At 41.8% G+C, this 24,960-nt stretch overlaps 1 protein-coding gene and 1 long non-coding RNA gene across 2 annotated transcripts; both read right to left on the bottom strand.

Moving 5' to 3' along the window:
* Positions 1-18,019: 18,019 nt before the first annotated feature.
* On the bottom strand, positions 18,020-19,100 carry LOC133552346 (uncharacterized). Its single transcript, XR_009806671.1, has 2 exons — positions 18,710-19,100; positions 18,020-18,610 (listed from the first exon to the last, which is right to left on the bottom strand). It is a non-coding gene; the product is annotated as an uncharacterized LOC133552346 (long non-coding RNA).
* Positions 19,101-21,280: 2,180 nt separating this feature from the next.
* On the bottom strand, positions 21,281-22,345 carry LOC133553672 (uncharacterized). The gene is made up of 3 exons (XM_061902146.1): positions 22,280-22,345; positions 22,028-22,142; positions 21,281-21,855 (listed from the first exon to the last, which is right to left on the bottom strand). The coding sequence occupies exons 1-3, from the start codon at positions 22,343-22,345 to the stop codon at positions 21,281-21,283; spliced, it is 756 nt and encodes a 251-aa protein (XP_061758130.1).
* Positions 22,346-24,960: the final 2,615 nt, after the last annotated feature.

The following is a 24,960-nucleotide window of genomic DNA, read 5'->3' as shown; positions in this document are numbered from 1 at the left end:
ACCGGGGTGGTGGTTCCTCTCTTTAAGAAGGGGGACCGGAGGGTGTGTTCCAACTATCGTGGGATCACACTCCTCAGTTTTCCCGGTAAGGTTTATTCAGGTGTACTGAAGAGGAGGCTACGTCGGATAGTTGAACCTCGGATTCAGGAGGAACAGTGTGGTTTTCGTCCTGGTCGTGGAACTGTGGACCAGCTCTATACTCTCGGCAGGGTTCTTGAGGGTGCATGGGAGTTTGCCCAACCAGTCTACATGTGCTTTGTGGACTTGGAGAAGGCATTCGACCGTGTCCCTCGGGAAGTCCTGTGGGGAGTGCTCAGAGAGTATGGGGTATCGGACTGTCTTATTGTGGCGGTCCGTTCCCTGTACGATCAGTGCCAGAGCTTGGTTCGCATTGCCGGCAGTAAGTCGAACACATTTCCAGTGAGGGTTGGACTCCGCCAAGGCTGTCCTTTGTCACCGATTCTGTTCATAACTTTTATGGACAGAATTTCTAGGCGCAGTCAAGGCGTTGAGGGGTTCCGGTTTGGTAACCGCAGGATTAGGTCTCTGCTTTTTGCAGATGATGTGGTCCTGATGGCTTCATCTGACCGGGATCTTCAGCTCTCGCTGGATCGGTTCGCGGCCGAGTGTGAAGCGACCGGAATGAGAATCAGCACCTCCAAGTCCGAGTCCATGGTTCTCGCCCGGAAAAGGGTGGAGTGCCATCTCCGGGTTGGGGAGGAGACCCTGCCCCAAGTGGAGGAGTTCAAGTACCTAGGAGTCTTGTTCACGAGTGAGGGAAGAGTGGATCGTGAGATCGACAGGCGGATCGGTGCGGCGTCTTCAGTAATGCGGACGTTGTACCGATCCGTTGTGGTGAAGAAGGAGCTGAGCCGGAAGGCAAAGCTCTCAATTTACCGGTCGATCTACGTTCCCATCCTCACCTACGGTCATGAGCTTTGGGTCATGACCGAAAGGATAAGATCACGGGTACAAGCGGCCGAAATGAGTTTCCTCCGCCGTGTGGCGGGTCTCTCCCTCAGAGATAGGGTGAGAAGCTCTGCCATCCGGGAGGAACTCAAAGTAAAGCCGCTGCTCCTTCACATCGAGAGGAGCCAGATGAGGTGGTTCGGGCATCTGGTCAGGATGCCACCCGAACGCGTGCCTAGGGAGGTGTTTAGGGCACGTCCAACCGGTAGGAGGCCACGGGGAAGACCCAGGACACGTTGGGAAGACTATGTCTCCCGGCTGGCCTGGGAACGCCTCGGGATCCCCCGGGAAGAGCTAGACGAAGTGGCTGGGGAGAGGGAAGTCTGGGTTTCCCTGCTTAGGCTGTTGCCCCCGCGACCCGACCTCGGATAAGCGGAAGATGATGGATGGATGATGATGGATGGACTATGCAAGAGCAGTTGACAACAGAGGAGAACCAGATAACATGAACGCTGCTTCAACAGAGCAACAAGTGGTCAACTGTCTGCAATCAAAATTAATTAACTTCGATATTAACACCATAGATGCATGCATTTTTACTGAATAGAAAAGGCAACAACACCACGCCAGTCACCATCGTTAAGCTCGCCAACAGGAGATCCAAAATGGCATTGCTGACACAGGGAAAAAGAGCTAAAGGGAACAAATGCGTACATGAAGGAGCACCTCACTAAACGCAATGCTGAAATCATCAAGGATCATCAACCATTTATAGTTGTATTAGAGTTTCCATTCTGTTGTTCGCAATTAGCATTATTTTAGTCTTAAGTTTGATGATAGTGCCATGGCAAGTCAGGGAAAGTGTTAGTTACATATGTTTGTAATGTAATGCTTGACCATACGGCAGGCCTATTTTTGTCATTGACAGGCTCCAAACCTGACAGCAGCTTTTATTTTTGACTGTGCCGTTAAAGTCGAAGACTTGTTGATGACAAAGTAAAACACATGCAAAATCTGTTGTCATTTATGCATTTATTATCAATGCTTATTTACCTATGGAAATAATGTATTCCTGGTTTGTACATCAACTATTTATATTTAATTTAGAGTGGTGTTGTAATCGCGGTGCAGTGCTGAAGTGTACTAAAGGTAGCAACAATGTCTCATTTATAGCTTCAACGTCTACAATAAATCTGAAATATTATCCATCTTGACTGAGCCTAGAGTTTCTCACCCTCCAGTGAGCTCCATCTTGCCAATATAGCAACATTGTCCGTGAAGACTTGCTCAGCTGTCCTTTCACGCCCCATCTCCACATTTAATTTGTAAGTGCCCTGGGAAGGTGCAGGGTCATACAGTAAAATATTATCACTTTGCAAAACTGCATGTTCAGCAACAATCAATGGCCTCTGAAGCGCTTACTGTTCAAAGAGATTTGATAGGTTTGTTTGCAGCACTGATAGATGAGGACAAGATTGATGTTGTGGCCTGCCGAAGATCTATTACGTCTCTTGCAATACAGTCCACACCAAGGCCCCTGACTGATGGCCCTGAAGAAGTCAGGGTCCACACATGATCAGCTCCAATTTGAGTTCAGGTGACAAGAGTGTTTATTTGTTCACTCGGTTTCAAATGGCCTTGTTAGACGAATATAAGATATGTATTACATCGACTTATATCCTGATTTAACTTTCATATGCTGTCAGTCTTGATTTGACAGTGTAGTGGAATTTCTGACTTTCATACCATATTTATTGTCTGTTTAAGTCCGAAAAAGAGAGTCTATTTAAAAGCCTATTTCTGAATCACTGGGAAGCAAAATGTAAGGGAAAGTTGAATTTGGGGTCGCGCCAACCAGTGTAAGAAATGTGATGAATGCTTGTTATGACTAGGAGATCCACGATTGTGTTGGTGCCAGTAGTGGCAAAACAAAAATGACCTTGACACATGAGGGAGTCATATAAAAAAAGCCAATGGACCAACAGAGTAGAGATGATATGCATGTTTTTCGTTTGATTCTGGATGACGGTGTCTGTCTGCATGGGCAATTTAATCCAACTCATACTTTTTGATTAATAGGTAAATACAACTTTTGTACTAAAACCACTTTGTTTGCAGTTAAGTTTCGGACCATTCCACCACAAAAATGGCGCTGCGAGCAGGGTGTTCCAAGAACGCTGCTATGTTTCCGGTTGGTCGTAAAAGTGTTGGTCATGTGTTTGTACCCTGCTCAAATCTCTCAGTACAGTTATTCATTGGATCATGTCTTTTGTTTTGAACTTTATTACATCTTGGAGCGCTTTTTCCCGTCCGTTGTTTTCCTGCTTTCGCTATCTGCGCCTAATGACTGAGCTACGTGACGTCGTTTCTTGTGATGTCTCAGGGAGCATTTCTGGTTGGGACGGATTCGAACAAAGAACCAACTCTTTTTCTTTACTATAGTGGTCTCGATAATGGGTACCGGTTTTCAAAAAGGGGTTCGAGTCCGAGGACTCGATTCTTTTCTTATCAAACAACTGGGAAAACCGGTTTCGAGTATTATCCCTAACGATTACCCCCCCATTCGTTTACGAATATATTTTTGTTGAAAGTGTGAGAAAGTACACGGTGTGAATGAAAATACGAGAGGAGCCTCTGTTTGTTAACATTGAGATAAGAGATGTGTCTTGGAAATAAAGGCGTGTGACGAAGCTGTGTGACGTGCTGCACATTAGACGTGGGCCGGAGAGGTGTGTCACTGTTAGCGTAGCATAGCATAGCATATCTTAGATTAGCATAGGATTAGTTTAGCGTTGAGCTAGGTTAGAAAAAAAAATAACTTACTGAGGCCTAGTAAGGCTAGGTTAGCCTTTAGCTTGACATTACTAGGTGTGTTTGGACTGCTGTTCTCAGTCTAATAGAGAGTACTGGTAGTATGTGCTTGCTAATTCCAGTAAAATAAAAGATATATGAATAAATAAACATTTAAATAGACTGTGGGACTGTGAAGCATAGGTTGATTCATCATTCATTTATTTTATTTGTTAAGTATTAAGTGCGTGATCCAGTTAAGATACACACGCACACACATCATAGAATAAAACACATTGTAGGTTTGAATTAATAGTTATATAACAAATACATATTTAACAAATTAATTTAAATATGATGAAGATAAATTGATTATTTGAATATATTGACATTTTAGCTACTTAAGAATAATCACAATAAAAGGGAATTTAAATTTATATTCTAAAATATTTTTAAACCTTTAACAGTGTAAACGGGTTTAATCAAAATAATGTTAACGTTTATAGTCACACCTGTGTGAATCATGGAGTCTGAGTCACAGGTTTGGTCATGAACATACTTACTGTAACGCCGGTTCGGCATCGTGGTACCGGGTTCGATTCCCTCGAGGATGCGTCAAACGAAAGAACACAACAAAGGTAAGATCTAACAAATTTATTAACAAAACGTGAGCTCTGAACAAAAACACTGGAGCTAATAAAAAGGGAAACAAAAGACGCTAGCGTGAAAGCTAGGAAATATAAAGAACTAAAATTTGGCACGATGGCACAAAAAATGAAAACAAAGATGATTAGCATGTGAGCTAAAGATGACAACAAAGTGGCTTAGCTAATGAGCTAGCGAGAACAACATTCCTGACGTTACTTGTTGCATGTGAGCAAATTAGAGTCCCAGAAAGAATAAAGAGAAGAGGCTGGCTTATAAAGGGAAGGTAATTAGCAGTGAACAGGTGTGCAGGAACCGGGAGTAACAGCTGAAACTAATAAGTAACCATGGTGATGGACTAAACGGGAAATAAACGGATCAGACGGAGAATGAGAACAAAGATGGAAAAATAAACAATGATATTTGAAGATCCGAGTCACGGATCGCAACACTTACAACATAATACATCAGATAATTTCATATCATTTCCATTACATTATGTCCGAAAAGGAGTAGGAAGAAGCAAAGCTTATTTAATCCTACCCCTTTCCCAGGTCAGAGCGTTTACAAATATATACATTAATTTACTGACCTTTTAAATATTATCATAATAGAATGACATCTGTGAATGAGTAATACAGCAGTTTTGTAACATGTAATTAATTAATTCAGTCATTAACATACTAAGATGTGAGCGCTTTGGGTATCTAATAATAGAAAATATTTGAAGATCCGAGTCACGGATCGCAACAGTATCCCCCCCCCCAACAAAAGACAGATACCAGATGTCTCAAAAACAAAAATAAAGAAAAAACTTGAACCCCCTCCCCAAAAACAGAAAGTCCACACACTAAGGGAGGGTGGAGGGAGGCCAGGGTGGAGGGTAGCCAGGTCGCGTGCCCCCGAATCCACCGTGGACAAGTCATGTGGCGGCGGCGGATGGAACGCCGTTGCCAAAAAAGTTTTGGCGGGCGACCTCGAAAAGGCAACATCAGTGGCCGACTTGCAGTATGAGGTGCAGAGGCCACACCCGTGGTAGACGTGGAGGATGACGCTTCAGCACCGAAGACCTGGCAGGCTTGGAAGCAACAGACGAGGGTGCGGGGACTGCAGCCAAAGCAGGCCCGAGTGCAGCAGGCAAGGATGATGCATTTGCTGCGGCCGCAGCAGACGGCGTCATCGTCACTGTGGAGACAGGTGCGGTTTCTGCAGCTGAAGAAGGCGTCATTGGCGGTGTGGAAGCCGCAGTCGTCGTTGGCGGCGTGGAAGCCGCAGTAGTCGTGGGCGGCGTGGAAGCCGCAGTTGTCGTCGGAGGCGGCGTGGAAGCCGCAGGAGTCGTCGGAGGTCCTGGCGTGGGCTCCAGCCCCAATGTCTGCGCTGATGTGGGCTCCAGCCCCGTCGTCGGCGCTGGTGTGGGCTCCAGCCCCGTCGTCGGCGCTGGTGTGGCCTCCAGCCCCGTCGTCGGTGCTTGGCGGCGTGGAGCTGGTACCGGCGCTTGGCGGCGTGGAGCTGGTACCGGCGCTTGGCGGCGAGGAGCTGGCACTGGACTGGGCTCCAGCTTAGGAACTGGAGTTGGTGCTGGCGTGAGAACCAGCTTAGAGTCAGTTTCTGGTGCGAGAACCAGACGAGAGTCCAAAACTGATGTGAGAACCAGGCCCGAATAAACTGCTGGTGTATGAACCAGGCGAGAGTCGAATTCTGGCGTGAAAACCAGGTTAGTGTCATGTGCTGGAGGTGATGACGTCGCGAGTCTGAACACCGGTGGAGGAGGTCTAATTGGCCGTTGAGACTTGGCCGGGGTAAACACAGGTGGAGGAGGTCTACAAGGCCGTTGAGATTTGGCCGGGGGAAACACAGGTGGAGGAGGTCTACTAGGAGGAGTTAAGCGTTTAGCGGGCCGAAAAACAGGTAAAGGTGGCCTACATGGAGGTCTTTTTTTAGCAGTTTTAAGAACAGGTAGCGTCTGCGCTACCTCCGCAACACAGCTATAGGCCATAGCCCCCCCCCTCCAGACAGGAATCCCAGACCCGTTCCCTGTGGTCAGGGACTGACCATAAGGGAGGGTGGTGGGAGGTTTGGAGGGGGGCAGACTCCTCCCCTCTATATTGTGCAGGTTTATAATTCGAAGGCGAAAAAACACTAGTCTTGGGCAGGGAATGAGGCTTATAAGGTGGGATAGAAGAAACAGTTGAATGAGACTGAGTAGAATAAAAAGAAAAAAATTCCTGATGATTATGTACTTTATCAAAATTTTTATTGTTAATAGAAACTGGTGGAGAATGAGAGTCAACAATATAAAAATCTTCATCAAAAATATCGACAACAGGGGGCGGTGTTGCGTCACCGGTGGGCGTACCCCAAATGTCGTCACTGCTAGAGTCAGGGGAAAAAAAACCAGCTGGATTACCGGTAGTGGAAGGTGAATCCTGGTCGGGGGGAAGTTTGCTGTGTTAGTAGGAAGGATGAAGTGGTGCTGGATAATTACTCCCGTGCGGGGGACCTCTCCACTGGACCCCCCGCCTCTTCGGGGCAGCACGAACGGCTTCGGAGGGGACTTCAGGCCCACAGTAAAGTCTTTCCTGCTCCCAAGCCATGAGCTCCAACCACAAACCCAAGTCGAAGGGTTCCTTTCCTTGGTTCGACGCGAGGGAATTATTTTTTGCTGGGACTCTACTGTAACGCCGGTTCGGCATCGTGGTATCTTTGGGTATCTAATAATAGAAAAGCGTGATATAAATATAATCAATTATTGTTATCATTAAGAATATTTTATTTTCAATAGGGTTGAAAGTGTTTCTAATAATCTTTCTTCTTTGTACTCTGGAAACACTATTAATTTGAACGGCCTCTTAAAGTGGGTCATGTCAGTACAATGTTTAACATCTTTACTTAAGCCATTCCATAATTTAATTCCACGTACTGATATACTAAAGGTTTTGGGTGTTGTACGAGCATACAAATGTTTTAAATTAGATTTTCCTTTAAGGTTGTATTTTTCCTCTTTAGTTGAGAATAATTCTTTGGTAGCAGGTTGTAATTTGCTTTGTACATAATTTCAGGTGTTTGCAATTTTATCAAATCAGCGAACTTTAATATTTTTGACTCAATAAATAAAGGGTTTGTATTTCCTCTATACCAAACATTATGTATTATTCTAATTGATGTTTTTTGTGGCACAGTTAACGAATGTGGCGCACATTTGTAGTTGTTTCCCCATATTTCTGCACAATAACTCAGATATGGTAACACTAGCGAGCAGTAGAGAATATAAAGTGATTTTTGGCCCAGCACGTATTTTGCTTTATTCATTATTGAAATGTTTTTTGTCCACCTTGTGTTGTATGTTTTGTATATGGGCTGGTTTCTTTTGCCCTTTCGGTATCTACTCCGTCTATTTGTGTTTGTGTCTGATGCTCTTTTCTATTGTTACCAAATAGCATTATTTTAGTTTTGCTGAGATTCAAAGATAGTCTGTTTTTGTCAAACAATTTTTGGTTTGTTCATTTCTTCCGTTACTGTTTGTATTATCTGCTGTGTGTTCTCTCCTGAACAGAGAGCGATTGAGTCGTCTGCGAATAGAACTGATTTCGGGTCCTTTGTAATTTTACAAATGTCGTTTGTATAAAGGTTAAGCAGTCTTTGATAAATGTTATTGATGTTGAGATATTTGCTCTGAATCCAAATTGGTTCTCTCCACGAGCGTCCCACTTTTGTTGATAAATTTATCTAATCGGCTATTGAATAGTTTTTTCCATGATTTTTGAGAATTGTGGAAGTAATAAAATTGACCCATCATCTGCTTTTGGAATTATTTGCTCCAGATATTGTCCGATATTAACAAAGTAATCATTAAAACGTTTAACTATTTGGTTAATATTGTCATTTTTTGCATTTCCATTTTTTGCATTTTTTAGTACCATTTTTAATGATGCTGTTTAGGATGCCCCATGTTGCTCTCATGTTGTTTCTGTTCTTGTTTGGTTATTGACTCTAGTATTCCCTCTTAGATGTTCGTAGTATACCAATTAGCTTGTTTTTATATTTCTTATACTTATTACTGCCTCTATAGATTTCTGTGTTTGAATGGTTATTGACTCTGGTGTTTTTTATAAGACTGATTTATTTTAGATTGTTGTGTTTTTAAAGAGATAAATAGAAAAATGTATGTATTAAATGCAAGTTTTTATTGTGAGAGAGAACGAGAACGAGAGAGAGGAGGAGAGGTTTAAAGGGAAGGTGAAGAGAATGGTTTGGAAAAAGGAAGAGAAAAAGGATGGTTTTAACCTTACGTGAATGGTTTCTAGGAGAGGAAAATATAAAAAGAAACATTGTGGGAAAGTATAAGGAAGAGATGGATACAGGATGTGGTTTGTAAAGGAAAAAGTAAGTCGAAGAAAAGATAACAAGGTGACAAATTAAGGTATTCGTGGATGGTATTCATGTGTAAGCGTATGCAATTGATGGTGGTTCACTGCAAGTTTGTTTGTTTGTTCGTTTGGTTGGTTGTTAACTCCTAAAGCTGAAATACATCTGTATTTTATAGTTGTTCTTACTTTACCTATTTCAGAAATCAATATCCCCAGTAAATGATAGTTTAATCTCTTAATTTAAATGAGCTAAGAATACAAGCTGGAAGGGCTATTGTTCTTTACTCAAAACATAATGTCCATTGTTTTAAAAAATAAATACAATTTTTTGACCATTTTAGCATATTACAACTTATAAATAATGGATTGGTATGTTCATAGTAGCACGCTTTGTGTATTATTCTAATGAATTGTTTTAAAGTTAAGTATTGGGTCTATATTTGTTCCATAAACATTTCCCCCAAAACAATATGTTAAATATGGAAAAAACAAAATAATAATATAACATATGCAGACATTTCTTATTCAGCATGTGTCTTACTATATGCAGAATAGCAATGAATTTGGATATTTTTCCCTTTATATATTCAATATGCGGTTTCAAGTCTTCTCCTGCAAATGATACATTTGTATCATTTGCAAACGTGATACATTTTAATTTATTAGATACTGAACAAATATAATTTAATTTAAGTATAAATAACTTAGGTCCAAATAACAAGGCTTGTGGAACCCCACAAGTTACTCTTTAAGGCTGTGATTTAGTCTTATTAATTTCCACATATTGAGATCTATTACTTAAATAACTATTTAACCACTGTTGTGAAACACCTCTTTTACCATAGTTTTACAATTTATGGGGTAATGAGATAAGATTGTGAGGAAAATGTCTGCCGTGGTGGAGGTGGTTTTTAAAACGAATATAATAAAAGTAATTTTTAAGTTGTTTAAACTTTAAAATGTAGAATAAAATTTTTTAGATTGGAGTAGTTTATATTTATTTAGACATTGCATTACACCATACAGCTGGGTGGTGAGCTAAGATAGGATAAATAAGGTGGCAAACTAAAAACTCAAAAGCTTTCTGCTAGCTATAAACTTTTGATAGTATAATGTGAATAATTATAACCTTTAAAACCGTTTGCTTTGAATAGTGTTGAATGATAATTACAAAAAAATTTAAAAGTGTTACAAAGGACAGAAGTGTTGGTCCGCTTATCTTAGCACATGACCTTGTGTGTGTGTGTGGACTGTGCTATCAAAATAATGATGGAATGAAATCATGCTTTTGTTTTGTGGAGTGTCACGCACGACGGGAGGTCAGAGTGCGCAACTAACTAACTGATAGACACAAACGACAGTCTCATTAAGTTATAAGATCATCTTTAGTTGATTAACATTTATTTAACATTTAATTAGATAATTAATAATGTGATTTTTAAACGTGATATTCAGAATTGGACTAAGCAATAGGACAACGACAAAGGTTGAGATAGAGTAACAAGGAAACAACTCTTTAATTTACAAATTCTGAAGCAAAAATGTCAAAAGATCCGAAAGGTCAAAAATCAGCTAAAATATATTCAGCAGTGGGTGACCTTCCTTTTGAGTTCCAGCAGGTGAAGAAAAGAAACCGCAACAGATGTGAGACCAGACAGATGGACTCGGGTGGTGGACAATGCGGTGCTTCAAGGTCAGTCCTGGGGTGGAAACTGTTTCGCCTGTGACTAGCCTGGTCACTGGGTTCAGGACTGTTTCAACGTTTCGGAACGAGAAAGGTACCGTCATGCCACCAGACAAACACGAGGCGTGGCAAAGGACGCCCAGCAGGAGATACAAACACACCCCTGCTGGACATAAGTGTCAACAGACAATGTTATCAATTCGTGATTGACACTGGTGCCACCCACTCATCTACCTGCGCACACAGTGCCTGCTTGGTAATAACCTGCTTTACAAACTGTACCCTGACATTCAATATCGCACAGAAGGGACCTTCCTGGTGTTGCCTGACGGTACGGCCACCAAGCTGCGACACCGCCACCAAGGCTCCTCCATGAGCATGAGCTCATACCACCGAAATGGCTGACACCTGATGAGCACCCCAACTCCTGCTGCAAATGTTCTATCAGTGAAAACCCTGGCTGGCTGAGCTGTTTTTGTGTGTACCAACACCCGACCCGCCATATGTTATGATAATTAGTTAGACGCCTCATACCAGGAGGCCTTTGACTCCTTTGTTATATATATATATATATATATATATATATATATATATATATATAAATATATATATATATATATATATATATATATATATATATATGTTGGAACTCAGGATGTGGCTGCTCATAACTAACATGGTATAAGATGGACACAAATGCTGTCCCACATTGTTCCCTTGCTCTCTGTCCCGCCTACGAAACCAAAGACCTAGGTCCAATGATATAACAAGGCGTAGCTGCAGCTGATTGAACAAACACCCAAATACCACATTTTTAAATGTTTCGGTTGTCTGTTAAACACATAGCTAGGGGCTGCAATTTGGACACTCGGGCTGTAGGCTACGAGGAGTTAGCAGCCACACAACAGTTGAGCTAAAATTAGCCCAAACAACACATTTAAGCATAATAATTATAATTACTTATTACATACACAAAGTCGCTTAGAGACAGAAGTCTGATAGAAAGTATTCAACTTTCTACAACAGGAACCATACTGAACAAATCCAGCAGTTAGTGTCAGACTCTAATTTGGGGTACCTTTGTCTATCGGAGACATGGGTAAAACCTGCAACACATTTTGTTCTAATTAATGTCCCGGGATACAAGAGTACAGAAAAAACAGATCAAGTGACAAAGGGGGGAGGAGATATGATTTATGTAAGAGAAAATATTAAAAGAAGAATCGTCAAACAAAAATCTTAATTTGTTTCAGCAAGCCTCAGACTGGAACTGCAGCTTCCAGGACAAAGATTATGGGCCTGATCACTCTTCTGATGTCCTTTCAGACCACTGCCCTTGGATACCTTTGACACAAAGACACTTATCCTTTGTCATTCTAGTCTTAGGGCCGGCCAGTATGGACAACACCAAGTTTGTTTCTACAAATGCAGACAACACCTGGGCGTTGTCACTTTACTCAATGGAGTCGGGTGACCACCAACCCCTGATCTGTACTCTTACCGTTGTGGGCTCTTACCAGATGTGGGTATTGTGTTTACACTTCCTCCTAAAATCCAACTGCTACTACTACCATTTAAGTTCCCCAATGTCCTGGGGGCAAAAGCAAGCACTCTCTGGATGATCTTTGTTTGACATCTGGACCTGAGGCTATCTAAGGCATATTTCCTTAATCAAATAATCCCCTAAAAGATTCTGTGACCAAATACAAATACACTATATTTCCAAAAGTATTTGGCCACCTGCCTTGACTCACATATGAACTTGAAGTGCCATCCCATTCATTACCCATATGATTCAATATGATGTCGGTCCACCTTTATCAGCTGTTACAGCTTTAACTCTTCTGGGAAGGCTGTCCACAAGGTTGTGGAGTGTGTTAATAGGATTTTTTAACCATTCTTCCAAAAACGCATTAGTGAGGCCACACATTGATGTTGGTCGAGAAGGCTTGGCTCTCAGTCTCCGTTCTAATTCATCCCAAAGATGTTCTATCGGGTTCAGGTCAGGACTCTGTGCAGGCCAGTCAAGTTAATCCACACCAGACTCTGTCATCCATGTCTTTATGGACCTTGCTTTGAGCACTGGTGCACAGTCACGTTGGAAGATGAAGGGGCCCCCTCCAAACTGTTCCCACAATCTTGGGAACGTGGGCTATTTGGAAGGTCACATGAAGTTTGGAGCTCTGTAGCAACTGACTCTGCAGAAAGTGGGTGACCTCTTCGCACAGCATCTGCTGACCCCTCTCTGTCAGTTTATGTGGCCTACCACATTGGGGCTGAGTTGCTGTTTTTACCAAACTCTTCCATTGTTTTATAATAAAGCCGACAGTTGACTTTGGAATATTTAGGAGCGAGGACATTTCACAACTGGATGTGTTGCACAAGTGGCATCCTATGACAGTTCCATGCTGGAAATCACTGAGCTCCTGAGAGCAGCCCATTCTTTCACAAATGTTTGTAAAAACATTCTCCATGCCTGAGTGCTTGATTTTATACAGCTGTGCAAAGTGATTAGGACACCTGATTCTGATCATTTGGATGGGTGGCCAAATACTTTTGGCAATATATTGTACATGCTAATTCACAATCATTTAAGACTTAGATTCAGACTTCCTTTTTATTGTCATTCACATTTGAACTTTACAGTACAGATAACAACAACATTGTGTTGCATTATCTTGTTTGTTTCTCTCTGGCACTCATCGAGGGTGGACGCTCCCCTTTCCTCTTCCTTATCTCTCCCGCTTGCTTCTTTGTTTTGTCTTGTCTTAACTTTCTTGTTGCCTCTTTTTGCACTGCTCTCCAAATCTAAACATTGGAACTATTTAACTGGCCTCAACAAAATTGACAAGATCTTGGGTTTGGGGGAACCTGCTGTCGTGACGAAGCGGTTGTTGCTGGACACACGACGGACTCTTGGGAAAAGAAGGAGTGCCACGTGCCTGGCGACCCTTTTCTGTCGAGGACGTGAAGATATCCACTTATTCGGAATTATGACAACAGTACATCTGCTGATTGGAGTAAGCGTTGCTCTGGTTTGTCGACAAATTGGAAGTTGCTGGCAGTCCTCAAAGTACCCCAAAGCTGCCACAAATGATTGGAGGATGTGGGAAGAACTGTGGATTACATTGGACTGTCTACCCCGCAGGTTTTGAGGACCAGTCATAGACAATTTAGAGTGAAAAGCAAATTTTATTTTTACTCGCATATAAAATCATTCTAACTTGGATTGTTTCCCTGGCTTCGGGCCTCTCCCGAAGAAGCACAGCAAAGACACAACAAACTCCCTTCTTGTCTCTCATGGACATACACCTGTTGTTTTTGACTTTGGATGAGACGCTACAATACATCAAGGCCACGGAACAGAGACACACTGCAGGCTTATACACACACACACACACACACACACACACACACACAGACACACACACACACACACACACACATCCACAAAAAATATACGCCACACATACAAAACCCAACGCCCTCGACGCAAATCCCGTAGGGGTGATGAATGGATGGTCAGAGCCTGAGAGCTGCGGCCTACCACCATGACCTTGAACTACCTTCCCTCTATTGCTAGATATCTCGAGATGTATTTTGTAATATGTATATGTGCTTTGCTATGGAGGTTTTTTCCCACTCCGAACTGGGCCCCCTTAGGAGCCCAGTCTGGATTGCATTTTCTCACTAATCCTTCCCCAGCGTTTACCTTTTTCCCATCTTTTACAGGGTGCCATGTGGCGACCCATCAGCGTTCTTGTTCTTTAACCCTGTACACTGTTTTTTTGTCTAATCTTGAACAGGTTTGTGCTGAAAACAAAGTTTTGTTGTACTTGTGCAATGACAACAAAGACCTATCCTATCCTATCCTATCCTTGTAGTGCAGGATAAAAGACCAATAAAGTGCAAATTAAAATAAATAGATTACTGTACGGATAAATATATTGCACTTTTGCATATGCATCAACTTTTATGGACGTATGTTACATTGACTTTATATTCCAGTGAGTTAATCCATTTTAGGAGGGAATTGAGCAGAATATTATCAATCATCAATCATCAATCAATGTTTATTTATATAGCCATAAATCACCAATGTCTCAAAGGGCTGCACAAACCACAACACAAACCACAACAACATCCTCGGTAGAGCCCACATAAGGGCAAGTCAAACTCACCCCAGTGGGACGTCGGTGACAGTGACAATGATGACTATGAAAAACCTTGGAGAGTTCCGCAAATGTGGGCAACACCTTCCCCCCCCTAGCGGACCGAAAGCAATGGATGTCGAGCGGGTCTAACATGATACTGTGAAAGTTCAATCCATAGTGGATCCAACACAACCGTGAGAGTCCAGTCCAAAGTGGATCCAACACAGTAGCGAGTGTCCCGTCCATAATGGGGACAACAGGAAACCATCCCAAGCGGAGGCGGATCAGCAGCGCCAGCCAATACACAGGCGAGCGTTCCATCTTGGGTCCCGATCTGGACGAGTGGTCTATCCTTGGTCCCGACTCTGGACAGCCAGTACTTCATCCATGGCCACCGGACCGGACCCCCTCCACAAGGGAGAGTGGGACAGAGGAGAAAAAGAAAAGAAACGGAAGATCGACTGGTCTAAAAAGGGGGTCTATTTAAAGGCAAGAGTATACAAATGAGTTTTAAGGTGAGACTTAAATACTTCTACTGAGGTAACATCTCAAACTGTTACCGGGAGGGCATTCCAGAGTACTGGAGCACGAACGGAAAACGCTCTATAGCCTGCAGACTTTTTGGGGGCTCTGGGAATCACTAATAATCTGGAGTCCTTTGAACGCAGATTTCTTGCCGGGACATATGGTACAATACAATCGGCAAGATAGGCTTGAGCTAGACCGTGTAGTATTTTATACATAAGTAGTAAAACCTTAAAGTCACATCTTAAGTGCACAGGAAGCCAGTCCAGGTGAGCCAGTATAGGCGTAATATGTTTAAACATTCTTGTTCTTGTCAAAGGTCTAGCAGCCGCATTTTGTACGAACTGTAATCTTTAAATGCTAGACATGGGGAGACCCGAAAATAATACGTTACTGTAATCGAGACGAGACGTAACAAACGCATGGATAATGATCTCTGCGTCACTAGTGGACAAAATGGAGCGAATTTTAGTGATATTACAGAGATGAAAGAAGGCCGTTTTAGTAACATTCTTAATGTGTGACTCAAACGAGAGAGTTGGGTCGAAGATCATACCCAGATTTTTTACCGAGTTGCCTTATTTAATTGTTTGGTTGTCAGATGTTAAAGTTGTATTATTAAATAGAGGTCGGTGTCTAGCAGGACAGATAATCAGCATTTGCGTTTTTTTTGGCGTTGAGTTGCAAAAAGTTAGCGGACATCCATTGTTTAATTTCATTAAGACACGCCTCCAGCTGACTACAATCCGGCGTGTTGGTCAGCTTTAGGGGCATGTAGAGTTGGGTGTCATCAGCATAACAGTGAAAGCTAACACCGTTTTTCCGTATGATGTCACCTAGCGGCAGCATGTAGATTTTGAAGAATGCAGAGGTATGGACCTTACCCTGGGGTTTACTCCACATGTTACCTTAACATAGTCCGAGGTCACATTGTTATGGGAGACGCACTGGATCTTGTCAGTAAGATAGGAGTTAAACCAAGACAGGGCTAAGTCTGACATACCAAATCATGTTTTGATACGCTATAATAAAATATTATTTGTTTAATACGCAAAACGTTAGCATATTATTAAAAAAGTGAACCATTATAAAATCATGCTGATTGTAAAATATGTTGGATAATACAAGATGTGTGTCGTGATCCGTTGCCCGGATCTTGTTTTGTTTAGTTAAAGATTACCTTATTTGTTTTTCAGCACCCCTGGGTTTGTGCATTCTTGGTTGCCTTGGGTGCTGATTATTTTCAATTGCCTCTGATTGGTGTTCAGGAGACTCACCCGTTCCCAGGCACTAATCAGAAAGCTATATATTCCTGCTTTTCACCACACTCAGGAAATAATATAAAACACAGGAAACTAAAACTAATGGCCATTATGTAGCATCATGACACAACAGACTCACTTTTTCCAACTGGCGAACAAAACTACACTTAAAATGTTCAATACTTACTGAAAAAGCAGGTTTTATTCACAGAGATTGAGTGTCAATGAGAAATACATGTTTCTGTTTAAAAGGGTTACCTGGATTATTTATATTACCACAGATTATTACTGAAAGTGTTACTTGGATAAATAATGTTATCATATATTATAACTAAATTAGTGCTTAAATTGGTCTGAAAATACTCCTAACAATATCGTTAAGCAGCAATAATTTGTTGGACAATATTTTTTGGCCTTCCACCTACTTTTTACTTGTTTCGATCATTGTCAATGTATAGTTAAAGGCCTACTGAAATGAGATGTTCTTATTAAAAGGGGATAGCAGGTCCATTCCATGTGTCATACTTGATCATTTCGCAATATTGCCATATTTTTGCTGAAAGGATTTAGTAGAGAACATCGACAATAAAGTTCGCAACTTTTGGTCGGTAATAAAAAAGCCCTGCCTTTACCGGAAATAGCAGACGATGTGCGCGTGACGTCACCGGTTGTAGGGCTCCTCACATCCTCACATTGTTTACAATCATGGACGCCAGCAGCGCCAGCGATTTTGACCGAGAAAGCGACAATTTCCCCATTATTTGGGGCGAGGATGAAAAATTCAAGGACGAAGAAAGTGACAGGGAAGGACTATTGGCCATTTAGAGGGATTCAGATAGGAAAGATGCTGTGAGAGGCGCCATGGCAGCCGTGGGGGTTGCAGGAATACTCGGCCACCTCCAACAAGGGATAGAACCATATCGTTTTGAACCCGACGCAGACTGTGACGGTCAGGAGGACGCTGATGATATTGATGCTGGAGTAGCACACGACATAGATCGCCTTCAGAATACAGAATGGTAAAATTGTATTTATTTATAGATTATTTTTAGCTTGTGGCCTAGTCTTGCACTGTGTTACAACTTACACCGCTATCTATAGACTAAGTATCTATCATTGACACAATGTCAAACCTAATTATCCATCCATCCATCTTTTTCCGCTTATCCGAGGTCGGGTCGCGGGGACAGCAGCCTAAGCAGGGAAGCCAAGACTTCCCTCTCCCCAGCCACTTTGTTTACCTCTTCCATGGAGGGTCCAGAGGCGTTCTCAGGCCAGCCGGGAGACATTATTCCTATGGGCCACAGCTCCATATACCGGAAATATTAAAAATATGCATGTAAAAAAAAAAAGTAGATTAATAAGATCCACAACAAGACAATGATAATATTAATTTTAGCATATGTATGCAGATTGCAGGTGTCAATAATATGAATTGATTTTCATATATTATGAATATTTCTATTTCCAGGTGTACATGTCACAACTGTGTGAACATGGAGACAGTGGCTGAGTGTGCCTGCTGTCATGAGATACAGGCAGTGGCCAGAATAATGGAGCAGGAAGGGGTGGAGATGTGCATCAATCTGTGTGTCTGGATGAATGGGTGCTGCAGACAGCGTATTACACCTACAAACAGCAATATGGCGTGCTGCAGCAACAGCAAAATGAGTGAGGCACTAATAAGTTTAAATAATTCTTTATTCTATCAACCTTTGGAAGATAAGTCAGAATGAGCACTTTCTTATCTGATTCTTATTCTGTGATATGTACTGTTCTACATAGTAAATTACATTATATATCATAGAAGTATTACATACATGGACCGTAGATGTCAACAATATTTACGATTTACTGCAACAGTAAATGACAAATGAATAGAATGCATGACAATGTCTTTTGCATCTCAGAGAACAGTGAGTCACTGTGTATCTTCCAGGTGGAGACAGTACACAGCATATCGACAGTTTGTCCGCTTCTGCTCGGGATTTCTGGAAAAGGAGATAAGGGTGGCACTACCAGCTTGTGTAGTAAATAAGATCAGAACAACATTTCTATCGATGGACTACCCAGGGTTCCAAGACGTGCAGTGACTGCAACAGAATCCACATGGCCACTGTAGTTAACGCTTAGCGAAGCGACTCCTGTGCTTGGCGATGGCTCTTTCCTTGTCTGACTTCTCCAGTTCATCCACAGTGACGCTGACTGGTGTTCTCTCGTCAGGGGTCTGTCTGCAGCCAGCAAAAACCTCCCTGATCAAGTCATCTACGTAGCCTGCAAATTACAATTGTACATTTTCCTGCTCACAACATAATAAACTTATCATGATACAAAGTGTCGAGTGTTCACATGTTTTGTGTCCTCTACACTTACGGTATGTTGGCTCTGTCGTGATTTTCTTGACCACATGGCCCCCTGCTTTATACTTCGGGTAGCGTACTGCATAGCACTCAGCACCCGCTTTCGTAGTGTCTGTAGGGCGGCTCGAGTTTTCATTCCAGTGCAGCCCTGCAAGCAGGTGCCTAGGTGTGGTAACAGAATAATGTAATAATAACATTGTGTACTTTACTCAGCAGGGAGAACAGATACATTTGAACGTGTGTGTTTAATGATGTCATATCCATCCATCCATCCTTCCATCCATTTCTACCACTTATTTCCTTTGGGGTCGCCGGGGGCACTGGTGCCTATCCCAGCTACATCGGGCGGAAGGCGGTGTACACCCTGGACAAGTCGCCCCCTCATCGCAGGGCCAACTCACATTCACACACTAGGGACCATTTTGTGTTGCCAATCAATCTATTATATGCAAAAGTACTAAAGTATGGCACACACTAGTGACACTTATACCTGCACAGCATTCCGATGTATGCGATGACATACATTTTCGGTGCGAACTGTAAACGATAAAAGACACTTTATTCAGTCATGCATCCATACAATGTGTGTGTAAATTTATGAATTGTTTGTATATTTGAATTCAAATGTTTGTGTATTAAACTGTTTGTTAAAGATTGATCTCCTGCAATAATGAAGCTGTTTTGTAGCAACAATTCAAAAATCCTTTATAAATATATTTATTGAATAATCCTTCAACAAAATATTCAGTGTTGACAGCTAGATTTTTTGGTGGACATGTTCCATAAATATTGATGTAAAATATTATTTTTTTTGTGAAGAAATGTTTAGAATTAAGTTCATGAATCCAGATGGATCTCTAAAGAGGGCACTCTAAGTTGATGATTACTTCTATGTGTAGTAATCTTGATTTAGAATTGAATCACTAGTTATTTATATATGTTTTGTTCCAAATAGTTCAAGAAAGACCACTACAAATGAGCAATAGTTTGCACTGTTATACAATTTAACAAATCAGAAACTGATGACGCAGTGCTGTATTTTACTTCCTTTTCTCTTTTTTTCAACCAAAAATGCTTTGCACTGATTAGGGGGTACTTGAATTAAAAAAATGTTCACAGGGGGTACATCACTAAAAAAAGGTTGAGAACCACTGCTGTAGTATTTTGCTCCCTGGCCCCAAAAGTCCTAGTGGCAGGTGGTAACCACCGACGCCACCGACAGGCGATCAGCCTAATTCTTACCTGTATGATAAGGCTATGGAACGCCTCCACCTTGGAAGTTTGGTGTTCACCCTACACCATGGCGATATTTTTCAGCAGGCATTTGTTGTTGACAACCTCCTCCAGTTTCACTGATGAGGATGAACCTAAACATAAAGTCAACTTGAAAACTGGTTATTTATTTACAAGTTTATCTGAATTTTTTTACTTTCAAAAGATCCATCCATCCATTTTCTACTGCTTATTCCGTTTGGGGTTGCAGGGGGCGCTGATGCCTACCTCAGCTACACCCTGGACAAGTCGCCACCTCATCGCAGGGCACTTTCAAAAGATGTGCAGGAAAATACTGCCATTCCCTCACTGCTTTCGGGCAACTTATTTGCCTACCTACTTGATTTGAGCCATTTCTTTTACATACTTCTACCGTGCAGTTGTCCATGAGCACAAATTGGGAAGAGGTCGCCATGGTCCTTGTGGATGTTCTGAATGTGTCGCTCCACAGACTTCCACTTGGCAACCAGAAGTTCCCCCTCTCCAGGCGGTGTAGACGCTGCTGCCCAGTAGAAGTGGTTAATTATACTTAGCACCAAGGGCTACAGGTCTTCACAGTCCTTCAGATTGACGATGGCCTTCAGTTTCTTCCCGATGGCTACAAACAGAAAAAAGCAGAAATTTGTGGATTAAATAAAAACTTACATTCATCTGATCACTAATATGTGCACACTACTTCACAACTTGTCATGCATACAAATAATCCAACTAAAATTTTGCAGCATGCCAAATGTCATAGCAGTGCCGTGTATTGGGCATGTTTTCGCGAATCCATTTAGCGATCTGTCAGTGTCTGTCTGTCACCAGCACCCCGACATCCAGGTCCCAGCTGATCAGCAGCTCCACCATCCTCTTCAGTCCTTCCATCTGCATATGGTAGCTGCCATGACATCCGTTGCTCTGAAATATACATAACAGAAAAGGAATGACCAAAGAAAAAAATGAAAAAAGGTTTAGTATAAACTTAATGCAAGCTTGTGATTTATTGAAATCATTCGTTGAAATTAAACAAATTTACAAGGATAATTCTGGAAAATCCCCTATCTGATTATTCTGTTACGAGTTTTTTAGTGAGAATATATGGTCGTACCTGTACAACCTGAAGGTCGAGAACCACATTGGCCTTTAGCTCTATTGTGGTGTAGGTACCGAACTTGGTGCTGTGTCCCGGACTGTCTTCTCGCCCATCACTACCAAGGACGCGGGGTCGGCCGTTGCTGTTCCTCCCACACATTTTTGATGGCTGGCTGCAGGATGAGCTCTTGGTGGTTGAAAAATGTTCTCTTCACATACGTGACCACTCAGATGCTGTTCAGCATTTGCAACACCTTGCCAGAAGATGCGACAGCGAAGAGTATGCCAGCAGATAGCAGGATGTTGCCTGCGGCATAAGGGCCAATGTTTGGCTGGCTGCTCCACCTACTCCTCTGGTCACATGATGCACATTGTATGGTCTGTTCAAATCCCAAGAAGGCCTTATGTCCTGGCTGCTACAGGCTGGACAGTGACACCAATTGACAAGACTCTGGAGGCACGATTCAAAGAAGATGTACTTCGGTTCCTTGTGGCAGCCCTCTTCCCGCATCTTGGGAGTACGTGTGGGATCTGGCGGCCCTTCAGATTGACACGGATCCGATGTCGATGACCCACTTGGCTCATAACTGACATCGGAAGAACCACTATCAGAAGGTGCAGCGGGACTTGATGCTGGTCCTTCATCAAACAATGCAGGAGGTGGTCGTAGCTTGGCTTGCGTTCCAGACGCACCTGGAGATGCTATGTTGGGCTTCATCTCGGGGCTGTCAGATGGAGCTGCTGCACTTGGCGATGGGACTTCACTAACCCTGGCTCTAACCCTCTCGAGGATCTCTGGGGTCACCTGGTGTCCTAGCAATAAAATAAAACACAAGTTGTTTTATTTAATCTGTTAAAATTAAACCAAGATCACATACTAATTATTGTCTTTGCATCACCTAATGTATCTGTCTACTCTGCACAGGCAGCTGTGCAATGTGTACTGTGATGTGCAGAATCATGTTCATCACCGAAATAGACATACCCTTTGATCTATGATGTACTTTCCCTGTTTGGGTGCTCTTGCCACTAGTCATTGCCGTTGGTGCTGTCCCAATCGGTACCCAGTCCGTCTGGCATCCTTGTTCTCTTGTATTTCCCTGGAAATGGAGAAACAGCTACATGTAATATGGATACCTCATTTACATAAATTATGAATACTTTTTCTATTGGGCTTGAACTGTAATCCATTTGAACATTGATTTGGAAAACAAATTGAACCTGATCTTGATCGCACCTCCTCATCAGGCAAATCTAGTGCCATTGCCATTGGTTCATCCACCGCATCTGCCACAGATGCCATAGTCGTACTGGCCATGATCTGATCTATTGTCTCTAAATGTACAAATATACAATACTTTATATAATTGTCAATTGCAGTGGTTCTCAACCTTTTTTCAGTGATGTACGCCCTGTGAAAATGTTTTTAATTCAAGTACTGCCTAATCAGAGCAAAGCATTTTTGGTTGAAAAAACGTGAAAAAAAGTAAAAAGTTATCAGTTTCTAATTTATTAAATTGTATAACAGTGTAAAATATTGCTCATTTGTTGTGGCCTTTCTTGAACTATTTTTTAAAAAAAGATATAAAAATAACTAAAAACTTGATGAAAAATAAACAAGTGATTCAATTATAAATCAAGATTTCTACACATGGAAGTAATCCTCAATTTAAAGTGCCCTCTTTAGGGATTGTAATAGAGATCCATGAATTACCATGAATTGATTAACTTATTCGGGTGTTACCATTTAGTGGTCGATTGTACGGAATATCTACTGAACTGTGCAATCTACTAATAAAAGTATCAATCAATCAAAAATCCATCTGGATTCATTAACTTAATTCTAAACATTTCTTCACAAAATAATATATATTTTACATCAATATTTATGGGACATGTCCACCAAAAAAATCTAGCTGTCAACACTGAATATTGCATTGTTGCATTTCTTTTCACAGTTTATGAACTTACATTCATATTTTGTTGAAGGATTACTCAATAAATATATTTATAAAGGATTTGAAAACCACCGGCCTATTGCAATCTATTGACAGTATTGACAGTAATGTCAGTAAATGTATGACACTTTATACTACAGAAGAACTTGACTAGAACTTGGAGCAATAATTATATGTAGACTATTTTATTGTTAATTTATTTCATTGTTCATGGAGTAGTCTATGACTATGTCTGTGAGTATGACTATGGAAACTGGAAATCAAGATCCTCACCCTCTTTCCCTTTTGGCAAATGCAGACCTCATGCGCATGGTCTGTCCACTTGTGGACGGCGTGGGATGGTCTGAACTTGTCGAAGCACTGCCACTAATGGCTGGTTGTGGTCTCTTGAAAATAGTAGGTGTCGCACCTTTCTTTAGCACCAGTCGACGGGTTGTGGCGATGCCCATCTCTGCCCTTAAAAAGGGACCCTCTTCGAAACACGATGTTTCGAAATGATCGCTGCATAATACAGTGTACTTTGTGTGTGTGGTCCAATCCAACCGTGTTCGCTTGACCGCTCTGTTCCATATTAAAGCTTCACCGCCATCTTTGGGGAATCTAAACAAAGAAACACCGGCAGTGTTTGTGTTGCTACAGCCCGCTGCAATACACCGCTTTCCACCAACAACTTTCTTCTTCGAGTCTCCATTATTAATTGAACAAATTGCAAAAGATTCAGCAACACCGATGTCCAAAATACTGTGTAATTACGCGATGAAAAGAGGCGACTTTTACCCGTGTGTGGAGCTGAGCTAAGATGTCTCCTACAACCAATAACGTCACAAACAGGCGTCATCATTCGTGTCACATTCCGCGATGTTTTCAACAGAAAACTCTGCGGCAAATTTAAAGTTGTAATTTTGTAAACTAAACCGGCAGAATTGGCATGTGTTGTAATGTTAAGATTTCATCATTGATATATAAACTATAAGACTGCGTGGTTGGTAGTAGTGGGTTTCAGTAGGCCTTTAAAGATTTAGGGGAAAATAATAGGGTGTACATATTTCTTGAAAGTATAATCAACCAAATATTTTAGAACTCCACCCCCTGCAATATCACAGCTGACCCCTTGTTGAAGACCTTCGATGTGTTCTGATGCACAAACGAAAATTCTAACACTCACTCTCCTAACAGTCAACATGCTTAAAAACTAGGCCTCTGTGTGCATCCAGAGTACATGGCTACTCTGTCTCTCTCTCTCTCTCTCTCTCTCTCTCTCTATATATATATATATATATATATATATATATGTATATATATATATATATACATACAATATTTCCAAAAATGTTCGGCCACCCATCCAAATAATCAGAATCAGGTGTCCTAATCACTTGGCCTTGGCCATGGAGACTGATTTTACAAACATTTGTGAAAGAATGGGCCACTCTCAGGAGCTCAGTGATTTCCAGCGTGCAACTGTCATAGGATGCCACCTAAATATTCAAAAGTCAACTTTGGGCTTTATTATAAGAAAATGGAAGGGTTTGGTAACACCAGCAACACAGCCACCAAGTGGTAGGCTACGTAAACTGACAGACAGGTGTCAGCGGATGTGTAGTGCTTAGTGCAAAGAGGTCGCTGACTTTCTGCAGTTTTCAGTTGCTACAGAGCTCCAAACTTAATGTGACCTTCCAATTAACCGACGTAGAGTACGCAGAGCGCATCATGGAATACGTTTCCATGGCTGAACAGCTGCATCTAAGCCATACATCACCAGGTCCAATAAAAAAGTGTCGGATGCAGTGACGTAAAGCACTTCACGCTTTTCCATTGGGAAATATGATAAACGAGTCTGGGTTTGGAGTTTGCTAGTAGAACGGTACATTTCGGACTGCCTTGTGCTGAGTGTGAAATTTGGTGGAGGAGAAATTATGGTGTGGGGTTGTTTTTCAGGGGTTGGGCTTGGCCCCTTAGT

The sequence above is a fragment of the Nerophis ophidion genome, linkage group LG05 (genome assembly GCF_033978795.1).
Source record: "Nerophis ophidion isolate RoL-2023_Sa linkage group LG05, RoL_Noph_v1.0, whole genome shotgun sequence".
NCBI classification, from domain to species: domain Eukaryota; kingdom Metazoa; phylum Chordata; class Actinopteri; order Syngnathiformes; family Syngnathidae; genus Nerophis; species Nerophis ophidion.
The sequence above is the reverse complement of the archived record's forward strand: the minus strand, read 5'-3'. Positions and strand labels throughout refer to the sequence as shown.

Bases quoted from the DNA above. Each gene is read 5' to 3' on its own strand.
- LOC133553672 (XM_061902146.1), bottom strand. From the start codon at position 22,345: ATGGCATCTGTGGCAGATGCGGTGGATGAACCAATGGCAATGGCACTA. The intron at 22,143-22,279 runs GTGCGATCAAGA...CTCCATTTCCAG, and splicing joins TAGATTTGCCTGATGAGGAG to GGAAATACAAGAGAACAAGG. The intron at 21,856-22,027 runs GTATGTCTATTT...TTTTATTGCTAG, and splicing joins AGTACATCATAGATCAAAGG to GACACCAGGTGACCCCAGAG.